General features: G+C 44.8%; 1 protein-coding gene across 12 annotated transcripts in view; it reads right to left on the bottom strand.

Moving 5' to 3' along the window:
• Positions 1–14,159, bottom strand: part of tox (thymocyte selection-associated high mobility group box) — a 368,590-nt gene that overhangs the window by 69,768 nt on the left and 284,663 nt on the right. For 10 of the 12 annotated variants that reach the window (XM_085993010.1, XM_085993006.1, XM_085993002.1 and 7 more), the window contains one exon: positions 7,417–7,551. The exons of the other annotated variants lie outside the window; for them this stretch is intronic. In XM_085993010.1, the coding sequence (XP_085849136.1) occupies positions 7,417–7,551 (135 nt within the window). The remainder of the gene's footprint in view (positions 1–7,416; positions 7,552–14,159) is intronic. 12 annotated transcript variants of the gene reach the window in all.

The following is a 14,159-nucleotide window of genomic DNA, read 5'->3' on the forward strand; positions in this document are numbered from 1 at the left end:
TCATTCAGCATCAGGCTCCTTATCATCAGCTACTCCTGGCCCACTTGGTAGGTTCTTTGATACAATGGATAACCATAGCCAGAAGAATGCAGATGAGTGCCTTGCTCGAGCTGTATATGCAACAGGCTCACCCCTCATGCTCACAGCCAATGTGTACTGGAAGAGATTTTTCAATGTTATTCGCCCTGCATACTGTCCTCCCACCAGACATGCTTTGTCTACTTATTTGCTGGAGGCTGAGTATAACAGAGTCCAAGGAAAGTTCAAAGAAACAATAGCGATGGCAGACTGTGTTGCAGTTATCTCAGATGGGTGGTCAAATGTACGAGGGGAGGGCATCATAAACTACATCGTCTCCACTCCTCTCCCAGTGTTCTTCAAGAGCACAGACACGAAGGACAACAGGCACATACATTGCTGATGAGCTGAAAGCGGTCATCAACGATCTTGGATCACAAAAGGTCTTTGCAGTAGTTACTGACAATGCTGCGAATATGAAGGCTGCTTGGGCTCAAGTGGAGGAGGCCTACCCTCATATTACGTCTATTGGGTGCGCAGCTCATGGGCTTAACCTGCTCCTCAAGGACATCATGGGTTTGAGAACCATGGAAGCACTGTACAAGAGAGCCAAGCAAGTTGTTAAGTATGTCAGGGGAAAACAGGTAGTTGCAGCAACCTACAACTCCAAGCAAATGACAAAGAACAAGAACACCACACTGAAGCTGCCCAACAACACTAGATGGGGTGGTGTCATAATGTACAACAGCCTTCCGGAGGGTAAGGAGTCGCTGCAAGAAATGGCAATATCCCAGTCTGGGGATATGAAAACCACCATCAAGAAAATACTGCTGGATGATGTGTTTTGGGAGAGAGTGGTTAGCAGCCTTAAACTACTCTCACCAGTAGCATCTGCAATTGCTCAGATTGAAGGAGATGACGCTGTCTTGTCAGATGTTCTCAGGCTTTTTACTGATTTAAAAGAACAAATCAGCATTGCCCTACCCACATCCCTGCTGCTCAAAGCAGAGGAGAAGGCAATTGTTCAATTCATACAGACGCGTCAAGAATTTTGTGTCAAGCCGATTCATGCTGCAGCATACATGCTGGACCCAAAGCATGTTGGGAGACCAATACTTTCTGGAGAACAGATCAACAGCGCTTACAGTGTGTTTTCTACCCTCTCACACCATCTCAATCTGGATGTGGGCAAAGTTCTGGGAAGTCTGGCAAAGTTCTCTACCAAGCAAGGTCTTTGGAATGGGGATGGGATATGGGAATCATGCAAGCATATCAGTGCACATACCTGGTGGAAGGGACTTTGTGCATCTGAGGCCCCGTCACCTATTGCATCGGTGATACTCCAAATCCCACCTTCATCAGCGGCCTCTGAACGAAACTGGTCACTTTTTGGGAATACGCATACAAAGGTGCGCAACAGGCTGACTAACAAGAGAGTGGAGAAACTGGTGGCTATCCGGGCGAACCTACAACTTATTGAGCCAGATACAGAAGTGTCCACCACACAGCTAGACACTGACACAGAGGAGGAAATGGACACGTCAGAGAATCAGGAGGAGCAATGAGGAGTAGAAGACTCAAAGGGACAAAATAAGGACAAATTACAGGCTAAATAAGCTGACGCTCTTTTTATTTTATTTTAGATGGGTCTTTTTTGTGGGGGTTCAATAAAGTTCAAAATTATAACCTAAATAAAGTTTTGAAAGCCTGTTTTTATTTGTATGGAACAGTATGTCTATTTTGACGACAAAGATAATATAAGGGTCAGAGACAAAAACCATCAGTGTGCAAAAAAACTCAAAATTCCCATAAATTCCCATGGAAAGTTTCCTCTTAAAAATTCCCAGAATTTTGCAACCCTAGTCAGCACGGGCTGATTTACTAACTTGACAGCTTCAAATGGTCTATAAAAGCTCCCATTTCATAGGTCTTCACTTTCCAAGGTTAGAAGCTCTTGCTTTTTGCATTTGGAAGACAGATTGAGCTTTATGCAGCTAGCAAGTGTTTGGAGTAAACTCTCTATCCAGTGTCACCTCATTGGAAGTGCTCCCTCACCATTGACAGATCGCTTCTGTCATCTCAACCTCACCTGTCATCTATTCCATCAGCATCAGTGCCCTTGAAAAAATCTCACCTTGGTCCTCAGAATCCCACCATGATCAGCCCCAACACCAGGCACACCAGCAGCACCAGTAGGATGAGGGGTGGCTAGTGAGATGGAGAAGTGATAATGTAGATAGAGAGGGATAGGTGGAGGTGCAAGGTAAGTTGGTGTGAGTTAAGATGTGCAGGAGTAGGGTAGGGAAGGCAGAGTGAGGGGGATGTGATGAGGGGCACAGCAGGATGAGGTTGAGTGTGGGTTGGCAGTAATGTTTTGTGATCTACTGAGATCATTGAAAGGTTTACGCCACTGCAGCCTAGTCCTCCTGATGACATTCCTGCTTGTGCCCTCCTGTGCAATGTGCAACCAGGCTGTGCTGGTCTCCTTTGGAAGGGGAGAGAACCACCTTGCTTGCTGTGACTCCCTCCATAAGTATATGGAGGGAGTCATGGGAGAGCCTGGGTGCAGCCGCGCACCTTTGTGCAGCGCTCGTCAGTGTTTGCAGCACCTCAATGCTGTAGAACACTGACAGCACAACTGTCAAAGTAAATTTGGACATGGCCCTTTTAAGGAAACCAGCTGATGACTTGTCATCAAATGACATCATCAGACCCACTTCCTTTTAATTGGCCGGGAACCTCGCTGGGCAGGCTTAACAAGCCTAATCAACATAAAATCACTTGGCAAGTGTGGGCTGGAGCAGGCAGCAGGCTGGGACCGCGCGATCGACCCTGGACCCGCCTCGGTTGGCGAAATCACGGCCTAAGGGATTGCGCAAGGGTGGTTAGTTCATATTGTAATGTAAATATGTGTGAATTGATTTGTGATAAATTTATTAATTTTGTTTGGTATCTTTTGAGGTGTCTCTCATTTCAGCTTTGTGCCCAGGTGGGCGCTGTGACATTCTGTGAGGCAGGGATGGTGTGATGGGGATGTGGTGAGCAATGGGGATCTGGGGTTTCATTAATTGGAACCGGAGTCTGATGAGGCGTTCACGGAGAGCCCGTCCGGAAGGACAATTGGCTGCCTGCCTCCTCCCTCCCTCCCTCCTCTTCCTGTTGCTTGTCATCCTCCTTTACCTCTTTCTCCCCATCCTCCTACTCGTTCTCCTCTCCCTCGTCCTCCTCCGGAGGTGGTCCCGCAATCCCTGGTGGAAAGGGCTGTGCCCTAATGATGGCCTAAGTTGTGACGCATACAGCAGACCACCACAAAATGGGACATCATCTCCGCCGAGTACTGGAGGGCTCCTCCCGTGTGGTCAAGGCAACAGAACCATTGCTTTAGTAGCCTGATGGTCTGCTCAATGATGTTCCTCGTGCAAGCATGGTTCTCATTATATGAGTGCTGGGCACAAGTGTTGGGGTTGCAGAGGGGAGTCATGAACCAGGTGCAGAGCGGATAGCCCTGGTCTTCGACCAGCCACCCTCAAGTTTGTTGTGGTGGCTGGAAGATGGCTGGAAGTTTGCTGGCACACCGAACTGACACAGGACGAAGGCATCACGGCTACTGCCAGGATAATAGGCATTGACATTGAGGATTTGTTGTGTGTGGTTGCACACTACCTGTACATTAAGTGAGTTGTAGTCTTTGGGTTATGGAAGAGCTCAGGATTGTTATACAGCGCCCGCAAAGCCACATGTGTGCAGTCGATGGCACCCTGCACCATGGGGAAGCCCGCTATCCTGGCAAAGCCACATGTGTGCAGTCGATGGCACCCTGCACCATGGGGAAGCCCGCTATCCTGGCAAAGCCACATGCGCACTCATCCTGCTCCTCTTTGCTCAAAGAGAAGAAAACATAGTCCCTTCTCCTGGTGTAGAGAGCCACAGTGACCTCCCGGATGCAGCGATGGATGGTGAACTGAGAGACGTTAGCTATGTCTCCTGCTGCAGACTGGAAAGATCTGCTGGCAAAGAAATTGAGGGCCATGGTGACCTTGACTGCCACTGGGAGAGCCATGGTCGCCCTGCTCTCAGGCTGCAGGTCTGGTTGCAGGAGGTGGTAGAGTTCTGTGACCACCACCTTGGTGAAATGTAGTCTCCTAAGACACTGCTCCTCGCTTAAGTGGAGGTAGGAGACGTGCTGTTGGAAGACCCTAGATGGGTAAGTCCTCCTGTTGAGAGCCCTCATGGCCCTCCTCCCTCTGCGCGCATGTTCCCGTCTTCCTTACTGCCTCCACTCCCTCTGCCGAAGATCCTGGAGCGTGAGGTTGACTGCCAGTACAACCCCCATGACTGTGAGCAAGTGTTGTGAGCAGAAGCCTTTAAAAAATAATGAAGGCGTTCTGCACTTGCAACAACACTCCCTGTTACCAAAGAACCTTGAAAGAAGCTGGTGGAGTTGCAGAAAGTAGCACACAGCCAGTCAGACTGGAGAACCATGTCAGATGCAACTGATTGCTGATGATCCCTTTAAATATCACTGCTGGGGCCTCCTTCCTGCTTTTGAATGCTTGCTCTGCCTCTCGTTGTTTAGGCAAGTTTAGGTTGTAAGTTGAGCGGCAAAATCCAATGCTATAGATCGGGCGTCACTTGAGCGTTGCACACTCACTTACGTCACAATCTGGTTAATTTCAATTCCTCCAATGGTTGCGTTTATCGGCAGCGCTGCTGGCCCCCGCAAAATTGCGGCCGCCGTGGGACCCACCACCAGCTGGCGGAAGAGCGGCAGCCGCCATTTTTGCGCCATATTATGCCGGTAACAGGTGGCGTTAAACACCCAAATTTTTAGCCCAGTAAGTTTGCCACTGACATGCGCTGTGAACTTAGGAGCGTTTCTGGTGATTCCAGAGAATTGTGTGTTCTGACTGACAAGAATTTGTAAAGTATTATTTTGATCAGGATCTATTCCTGACAACAGCCACTTTCATTTCAAACTGAGAAACTCTTCACTTTTGTACAAAGACCCATCATTATTGCTGTCATTTACTATAATCTATATCAAAGCACTTGTGCATTGGCTCTAACTAGTAACTACTACTTTGCTGTTTCTGTTCTGGCCAGCTGTTCCCTACTACTGCACATTGCTTTCCCCGTCCGCCAACTAGTGTACAATGTGGGTAGCCCTGAGGCTCTGTTTGTTAATGTTACTTACCAGCTGCTGCCTATGTGGTGTTAGCAAGCAGATCTGGAAGTATGCCAGCTTTCAGCAGAAGAGGTGTGGTGTCCCTGAAGCCTTCCCTGCCTGTCACCACTTGACACAGAGCAGTGGTGAGCATGATCCCCAGGGCCACTGACAGACACTGCTGGAGTTTAATGTAACTACAGTCTATGGCTGTATTTACATGCTGCTAACTGTGTACTACTGGCAATGACCAAAGGAAAACTCTGCAGACACCTTCAGTGAATATCTGATGATTAGTCAAGCTACCTTCTACATGCAGCTAAAGACAATACTGTCACTGTAACCCTTAAAAGGGTGATAGTTTAAAGAATTAACATTACTTTTTGGTTATCTGTTATGCTACAAAACTATTTAGAATCAAATCTGTGAGATATGTCTTCAATGCTCTAACCTCCAAGATGTTCAACAAAAGAAATAAGTTTTGCAATGGATTAATTAAACAATGATGGGTGTTGGGTTCTTCTTCTTATGCTCTCCCCTCTTCTCCTGAAAACACTGGGGATGGTTCCATGGATATTGACTGCCCTTTGGTGTCTTGCCAAATCAAACATTTTCACGTGTGTTGCCAGATTATTTAGTCATACTGGATAACACAACCAATCCCAATCCTCTTCTCACCTGACATCCACACATGCACACTTTCCAGCAGGGATCAGTGGGTAACAATCAGGAGTGGGAACATTGGCTGATTCCCCCTTCTTCCCTCTCCCCACCACCCGAAGCTAAGTTTTATCAACAGGAGGATGGGGGGATTTTCAACTGCCAGCTGCCCATTTCTCATCTTAAAAATAGGTAGCCAGCAATAAAAAATTGTGATGCAGATTTCAGGTGGGCCTGTATATGGGCGAATGGCCCACTTGCCTGAAACAGGTGGGAAGCTGCCTAAATATACAAACAGGGTCTCACGCCATTTGTAGGAACCCAATTGCAATTTTCAACTACAAAAGTACACTTCACCTATTTATACCAGATGGCGAGTGGCCTAACCAGTGGTTATTAAACGGCCCAGGAAACTTCTAATTTTTATTCTTGGTGTGCCCAGGTGGAGCTGACAGCCTGCTAAAGGCTCCTTCCCCTCCTCCAGGTTCATCTCCTCCGCTCCCAGGCCCGACCTGTCACTCGGCTCAGCATGGGAGCCAGCTGATTTCCCGCCCTTGCATGAGTGGCGAGCTGCCGGGACACCCACTTGGTGCCCACAGCTTACCAGCAGCTTGAGACTCATGCTGGTACAACCGGGCAGTCTGAGCAGCTGCTCTGACGGCTTCGCGCCCATCTTGAGCACTACTTTAAAATCACACCCCAACCACCCCAGAGGTCAAACCTGGGACCACTGTGGCCTGCACAAGTTAGTATTACAAGAGCCAATGCACATACAACAGAGTCATCAGAGGAGCTCAACAATGGTGGCTGTTGAAAACAGCACAGAATTGCACTGATTTAGCAGACTGAAAGAAATGGATTACTCCTGTTATATTAATGGCTGAAATCATCCCTTATTGATTTTTCAAATTAAAGCATTTACTGCTGTTTTATATAATTCAATTTTAATGTAAAAATTAGTGCTTTGGAATGTAAGTTAGAAGAAAAGTAAAACAAAAAGTGTACATGTATATATTTTTTAAATTTCAACCGTTTTCCCCAAGATTCTTCAGTCAGAGAGCTCGAAGAGGCACTGTGCCAGTAAATACAGCAAAACTACCAGTTTAAGAGAGCAGATGGGCTTGGCCAATCAGATTGGGCATTTTAATTTAGGTTTTTTTTAAATCTGGAAATAAAAAGATGGTACCTGTAAGAGTGACCATGAAGCTATCGCATTGTCATTGAAACCCAACTGGTTCACTAATGTCCTTTAGGGAAGGAAACCTGTCCTTACTCAGTCTGGTCTATTTGTGATTCCAGTCCCACGCCAACATCGTTGACTCTTAAGTACTCTGTGAATTGGCCTAGCAAGCCACTTAGTTGTATCAAACCGCTATACGCAGCAGTCAGGGCAACTAGGGATGGGCATTAAATGCCAGCCTTGCCAACGATGCCCACATTCTAAGAATTCATTTAAAAAAACAAAGGAGTGGAGCCTGTGCCGTGCACATTCCTCTTACTGGCACCTCAAAATTGCATCAGGGTCCTATGTACATCATAGGATGCCGATTAGCATATAACAAGTAGGCTCCTACCTGAAACAGGCGGGTGCCTGGCCGCCCATGCGAAGGCCCCAATGAAAATGCTGATGGGTAGATCGGGAGCCGGCACCCCGTTCCCGCTGAACAGAGGCCGTCAAAATTGGGGCCATTATGTTTACGTTGCTTTGCCTGCACAAGAAAGGGTGCAGAATAAAAACTTGGCCAATGTTGTTAAATAATCCATTTGCTCATAGCAACATTAAATACTTGCAAGTGTGCTGTTAGAGTGGTTCTATATAATTTGTCTTCTACAATGCACAAACTGCTAAACTGTTGTCTGTTAAATTATTGCTACATTATACTTAAATTGTTTACAACTTCACATAGAGACTTTGGCCCCGATATTTACAGGGTGGCGGGGGATGGAGGAGTTCCAGATGGGAAACCTATGAGTACGGGTTTCCTGGACGTCCTGCTGAAATTAACAGCAGGATGTGTTTTAAAGTTTTTCACCAGGTTGGGTGGGAAAGCCTGTGGTACAAGGCTGCAGCTGGGGGTGGAGAAGATCAAGGTCAGGGGGAAATCGATGTTGGGAGAAGATTGAGGTCGGGCAGGAGATCGGGGTCGGGCAGGAGATCGGGGTCGGGCAGGAGATCGGGGTCGGGCAGGAGATCGGGGTCGGGCAGGAGATCGGGGTCGGGCAGGAGATCGGGCAGGAGATCGGGGTCGGGCAGGAGATCGGGGTCGGGCAGGAGATCGGGCTCGGGCAGGAGATCGGTGATCACAGCGGGGGGGAGAGTCAGTGATTGCGAGGGTGTCGGTGATTGTGAGGGGGGTCGGTGATTGTGAGGGGGGTCGGTGATTGTGAGGGGGGTCGGTGATTGTGAGGGGGGTCGGTGATTGTGGGGTGGGGAATGATCTTTGCTTGTTGGGCCTGGAGGAAACATTCCTTCTCCTTCTGGCTCATAAACAGTACTATAAATGCACGTACCTTATGGATCCAGCCCTTCTCGCCTCCTTTTACCTGCTGGGTTTCGGGAAACCCGGCCGAAATGGGTTAACAATTTTTTTAAACCTGTTAAAATGGGAGGTACACACGCAGCCTCCTTAAAAGATTTTACCGACTGAGAGCTAATTGGTTGGCCGCCCCCTGACCCGCCTCCTTGGGTGAGTTGGGGTCGGGTTTGAGATTTTTGGGGGTTAAAATTCCCCCTTGCTTTTAAGAGTTGATTGACTTGTAAGTCCATAACTGGTTATCTTGAGATCACATAAGGAACTGACACAACTTATGTTCCGAGATGAAAAGTACAGCATAGCACACCATTTGAAAAGTTTAATTCTGTTTATTTGAATTTAAATGGACCAAAAAGTGAGTTCTTGTTAATATTATGCAATTTAAGCATGAGAAGAAAAAGCTGAAATTGTCTTTTTGATTTTGCAATTCTCCAAAATCCAATGAAACTACTGCATTGATTTTTTCACTGTATAATTTCAGTCTTTATCAAGAGGGCATTCAACCGTGAAATTGAAAAAGTGTATGCTATTAAATGAACGTTACCATCTTTTGCGAAACAAAAAAAATAACCAGCTTAACTACTAGAATATATAATGACAACTTCTTCTCAGAAAGCAGTTAAAGTAATAGGTTTTTAAATCCCTAACGTGTGGTTTGAACAGATATATGACGGATCAGTGACAAAGACAGTGTTCTATTGTTTAAAGATTGAAAAAACTGTTGTCCTTGCTTAAAATAAACTATTATATTCATTGAAAAACAAACTTTTTCTAGGAGAGGGGAGTGTGGGGGGATGAATAGAACTCTTAAAACGTGTCCATTGTGAATGAGAGGTACATTGGGAAGAACCTTCCACTTCTGGGTCATATGCTGCAATTCCAAGAAAAACTACTCTCATTGCCTCTGCATTGAATTGAGCTTTGAGCAGACTCAAACCACTTCCTTTTGGGGTCAACTTCATAATACAGAACTGTCGATAAATTGGTATTAAACTGGCAAGGTCACAAGGCTGGCTAGTGTGAAAAGTGGAAATATATGTCTTGCATTAACAATGTTTTTCTGTGAATGGAGTTAAGATACATCGGTGGAGTAATGTGGAATAATTGCTATTGTGTATTGAGGGACTGCATAAGAAGAGAAGATTGTGTATTTAACTATGCTATACCTGGCCTGGGAGTGCTGTTCTGATAAGTGTAAAAAAGGGAGGAAAGTGTTCAATTGCTAAGGACAAGTATTCATCATCTTGAACGCCAGAAAACCCAAAATATTTTATGGGCTCTGCATGAAAAAATGTAACATATATCAGCATTGAAGCATGTTCACCAATAATGTCAAATACGCATTACATGTGTTTGGGGATAAAAAGTAAATTAAAGATCATATGGCCTTGACATTGCTCAAAGGTTTAGAAGCTGTTATACATGGGCACACAGTAGGCTTTATTAATGTGCGGATGTATGTACATATATCTTAGACTACAATTTGTTTTGAAACCATATTAAAATTCAAGATGGTTATTTTAATTAATTAGGTGCTGTATGATTTTAAATTTTTTTTTTATTGGCTGTCTATTGATCTTGTTCAAATTTCTGCAAGATAATATTTTAGTGGGAGCTAGGACTATGGTCCAAGTCTATAACTTACACAAATGCCATTTAATAATTTGATAATTGTACATAGGTAACTGACACTGCCTACACAATATTTTTCAATAAATCTAAATGTGAAAGCTGACATTAGCTGTTTATGAAGGCCTAGTCGATAATGACAATATCCTTACAACAAAATAAAAATGTTTGTAATATGCCAGGGAATCATAGTGAACCCAGAAATATATACAGATTATGGCATAAAGATAATAATGCTGTGGGCCATGGCTAACCAGTAAAAGTGTTTCTGCCATTCAGATAGGAACTAAATATGCTTAACTCTTCAAAACCGTTGCTCCTGACACTATCCACTAAGCATACTTTCAAGTTTTTGTAGCAGACAGTTATTTCTGGAATATGCAGTTTATGTACCCATGCTACTGACCTTCCTTCTCCCCACCTCCCAAAGTTCTTAACAATCACAGAGCCAGAATTCAAGGACTAAAAGGGGGGGGGAAGCAATATAAGATACAAACCATAAATTTCTGACATTGATTCTTGCTCCATAGGTTTGAATATCTTCAGTAACAGATGGTATTTTTAAAGAGACTTTTTAATGGCATTTTTATGTGTTGTTAATCAAATAAGGAACTGTTTGTTAAACACTTCAACATTGAGACAGTACCAGGTTAAAACCCAGTCAACGCAAAGCATATCTCCTAAATTTAGTTACCAAAACTGGTTACTATAGCAGATTATTTTGTGGATAATGCCTTCACTGGTCAATTATGGCTGCAGACAGGTCCCTCGTGGCTATTTACAATTTAGTGGAATGCAGTATCTGACAAAGGTTAAGCAACATTACAGCACATTCTTGATATGCTTCTAGTTATTTATCCTCTTACAATTAATATAGTTTTTCTGCTCAAGGTCATTATTTCCAGATACAGAATCATTAGGAGCATTCAGGTTGTTACTTTGTTGTTAAAAAGGTTAAGAGGTGTGAGAATCAAGGAAGTCTGAGAATGAAGCGTGAAAATGAAAAACTTTTCTTTATCATGGTAAGTCCAATAGAAAGTGACTGTGAAAATACTCATTTCCCTTGTGATTCAATGTCTTCAGAAACTGATGATTATTTACCATTCCCTGGGGTAAGATATGAAGAAACCACCTAAAAATGATCACTAACATTTACTATAGTTGTTTTATATGATTTAATAATAGAAATGTGGAATCATTTTACAGAAATCCTACATTAAGTCTATGTTAGTATCTTGGCTATAATTTATTACTAATGATTAAACGATCCAACTACAAGAAGAAAATTATTGGAAGATCCTAGAAAATGGAAGAGTTTTCAGAACAGCCAAAATGATACTCGCTAATGGTTAAATATCTGATTACCATTGCCTCTTGGAAAAAAATTATATTGAGAGTAAACTATTTCCTTTGGTCTCAAAGGGTCAGTCATCAACTGTGACCAAGACAGATAATGGTCGTCTGCAAAGATCTGCTCTCAGTCCCTCTTCATTTTTTCCTCCTTTCCTGTGGATAAGCAACTGGAGGGCCAGAAATTCCGTCGGAGCTGCTCCCACTCCGCCACCATAACTTTGCTGGAAGTGTGGTGGAAATACCATTTATGCGCATAAATGAAATTTTTACTGCACTTTTGTTGAAGCTATGGCAGTGGAGTGGGAGAAGCTCTGAGGAAATTCCCAGCATGTGGTCTCAGTTTAACATTCCACACACCAACATGGCTAAGGCTGGAAATTCCTTGGACCTGCAGGAAATCAAAAGTTTTGCCTCACCACTCTGCCCTGCCACTCATTAGTTCCCATAACTCAACAATGTCTTATTCATGAAAAAGTGCAACCAGGTTCAAGTTTTGCAATAATCAAAGAAATGCAACTGTAGGGCATCTGAAATGTCATAAAACATCAAAAATAAAACAGAAATTACTTAAAATCTACAGCAAATCGGTCAATATCTGAAAAAAAATGTTCAATAGAAATAAAAATCAGGAGAAATGTAAAATGGGCTGCCGACTCGCTATCACCCATTTTATAGCATCGCAAATAATGTCAAGATCTGCCCCACTGAGTGCTGTAATTTCCCTTCTACCTAACAATAAAACTCAATAAAAAGCTGGCAGTTTTTTTCCAATTCGGAAGCCTGTGTCTTTCTTCGGACTTGTGTATTTTTCTATTGCAGGCTACCCTCTATATTTGACACACCTTATATAGTTATTTGCTAGTTTTCATTCACATGAAAATATTGTATTAAATCATTTTTCTGACCTGCAGTTAATGCCATATGCTTAAGATTACAAAGTAATGAATTGCTCTGAACAGCAAGGCCACTCAAGGGACATGTCAGGATCAAAAGACATTTGGGGACACACTAATTAAAATACTGACAAAATTAATTAAAAATCAATGTATTTAAAATAGTTACCGGAAAAACACACCAGAACTATAAGAATCCAGGTTACCAGGGCTAGTTGAGAGGTTAGAGAGAGTGTTAATAATAAAAACAATTTGCATTTATATAGCACCTTCAACAGAGAAAATGATCCCAAGCCACTTCACAGAAGCATAACATAGGAGCTGCCGCCTCCAGAAAGTAGAAGGCCAATTTTAACTCTGGGTGGGAAACGGGGCTGCGGGAGCTGAAGCGGGCAGTGAACCGTCCGGCCCCCTTTCTGCATATGCCGGCGGGCTGGAGACCATGCAGAATCAGGCCTGCAGTTAAAATGCACATCCTGATGACATCATTGGGATGTGACACTGCCATTTTAATTAGGCCCTTACTTCTTCTGGGATGGATGGCCATTCCATGCCTGAAGTCAGGTAAGTAAAAATGGTAGGGCAAGGGAGCAGGACCATGTCGGGAACCCCTCCACCATCTTACCCTTGCTCCCACACTGCTTCTACTGAGTAGGGAGGAGTTAAAAACAGGTTTAAGAGTCAGGAGCAGACAGTCCAACTCTGTCCTGGCCAATATTTATCCCTCCATCAACATTACTAAAAGAGATTATCTGGGCATTATCACATTGCTGTTTGTGGAAGCTTGCTGTGCGCACATTGGCTGTTGCGTTTCCTACATTACAACACTGACTACACTTCAAAAAAAGTAATTCATTGGCTCTAAAGCACTTTGGGACATCCGGTGGTCATGAAAGGTGCTATAAAAATGCAGGTATTTCTTTTTTTTTTCTTTTCTTTTTTTGGGCTGAATTTTAATGGAGAAGGCGGGTTGGGAGCGTGGGGGCCCCAAGGCGGTTGGGAAACCCGGGGGAACGGGTTTCCCTCAGGCCCTGCCAAATTTAATGACAGGGCCTGATTTGCATAGGAAGCCTCTGCTTCCCACCTGCAGCCAGCCAGATGGAGAGGCTGGATGGCTCCAGGCGGGTAGGCCTGCGGCACTAGGCCGCAGAGAGAAGGAAGGGAGGGAGGAAGGGATCATGTGAGGGCCAGGACAGCCAGAGGAGTGGGTCTGGGGAGGTGAACGGAAGCGATTGGGGGCTGGGACCAGCATGGGAGGGGAGGGGTTGTCTGAAGAGATTGGTGGCCGGGAGCAGCGGGGGGGGGTTAGTGAGGAGGAGTGGCGGGTGGGGGGGCAGAGGCAGAGGCAGATGACATTGGAGGGCCGGAGGAGGAGTAAGGGGGGAGGCAAACGACATCGGAAGGCTGAAGGAGCATGGGGCAGGGGGGGAAGGCCTCGTCGGAGGGGGGGGGGGGGGAGAATCGGAGGGTTCATGGGGGTTTCTCCGATCATGGGAGGTGGGTTAGGTAGGGACCCTGAATCCAGGAGGTAAGTGTAAAGGCAATCCCCACCTGACTTTAGCTGGCGGGTCTCACGAGGCGTGCAAAATCTGACCAGGTAAAGTTAAATTCAAAATGGAGGTTAAAGCAGAGGCTTCCAGCCTCATTATAATATTTAATAGGCAACCTGCCTCGTGGCAGCGGATTGGCTACCTGCCCCGTCCTGCCTCCGTTGAAATCAGAAGTGGGCGAGTTGCAGGTGGATTCATGTCGGGATCCAGATTCTTAACACTTTAACTACCCACATGCCCCCAACCCACCCGTTTATTTAGGTTAAAATTCCCCCCTTTATATTATAAAATCTCACTTATTTATTACTCACATGTCTGATTAAAACAGCCCATGGCATCACAAAAGTAATGCTTGGAA

Source organism: Somniosus microcephalus, chromosome 7 (genome assembly GCF_052327205.1).
Source record: "Somniosus microcephalus isolate GS21.2 chromosome 7, FLI_Smic_1.0, whole genome shotgun sequence".
NCBI lineage: Eukaryota > Metazoa > Chordata > Chondrichthyes > Squaliformes > Somniosidae > Somniosus > Somniosus microcephalus.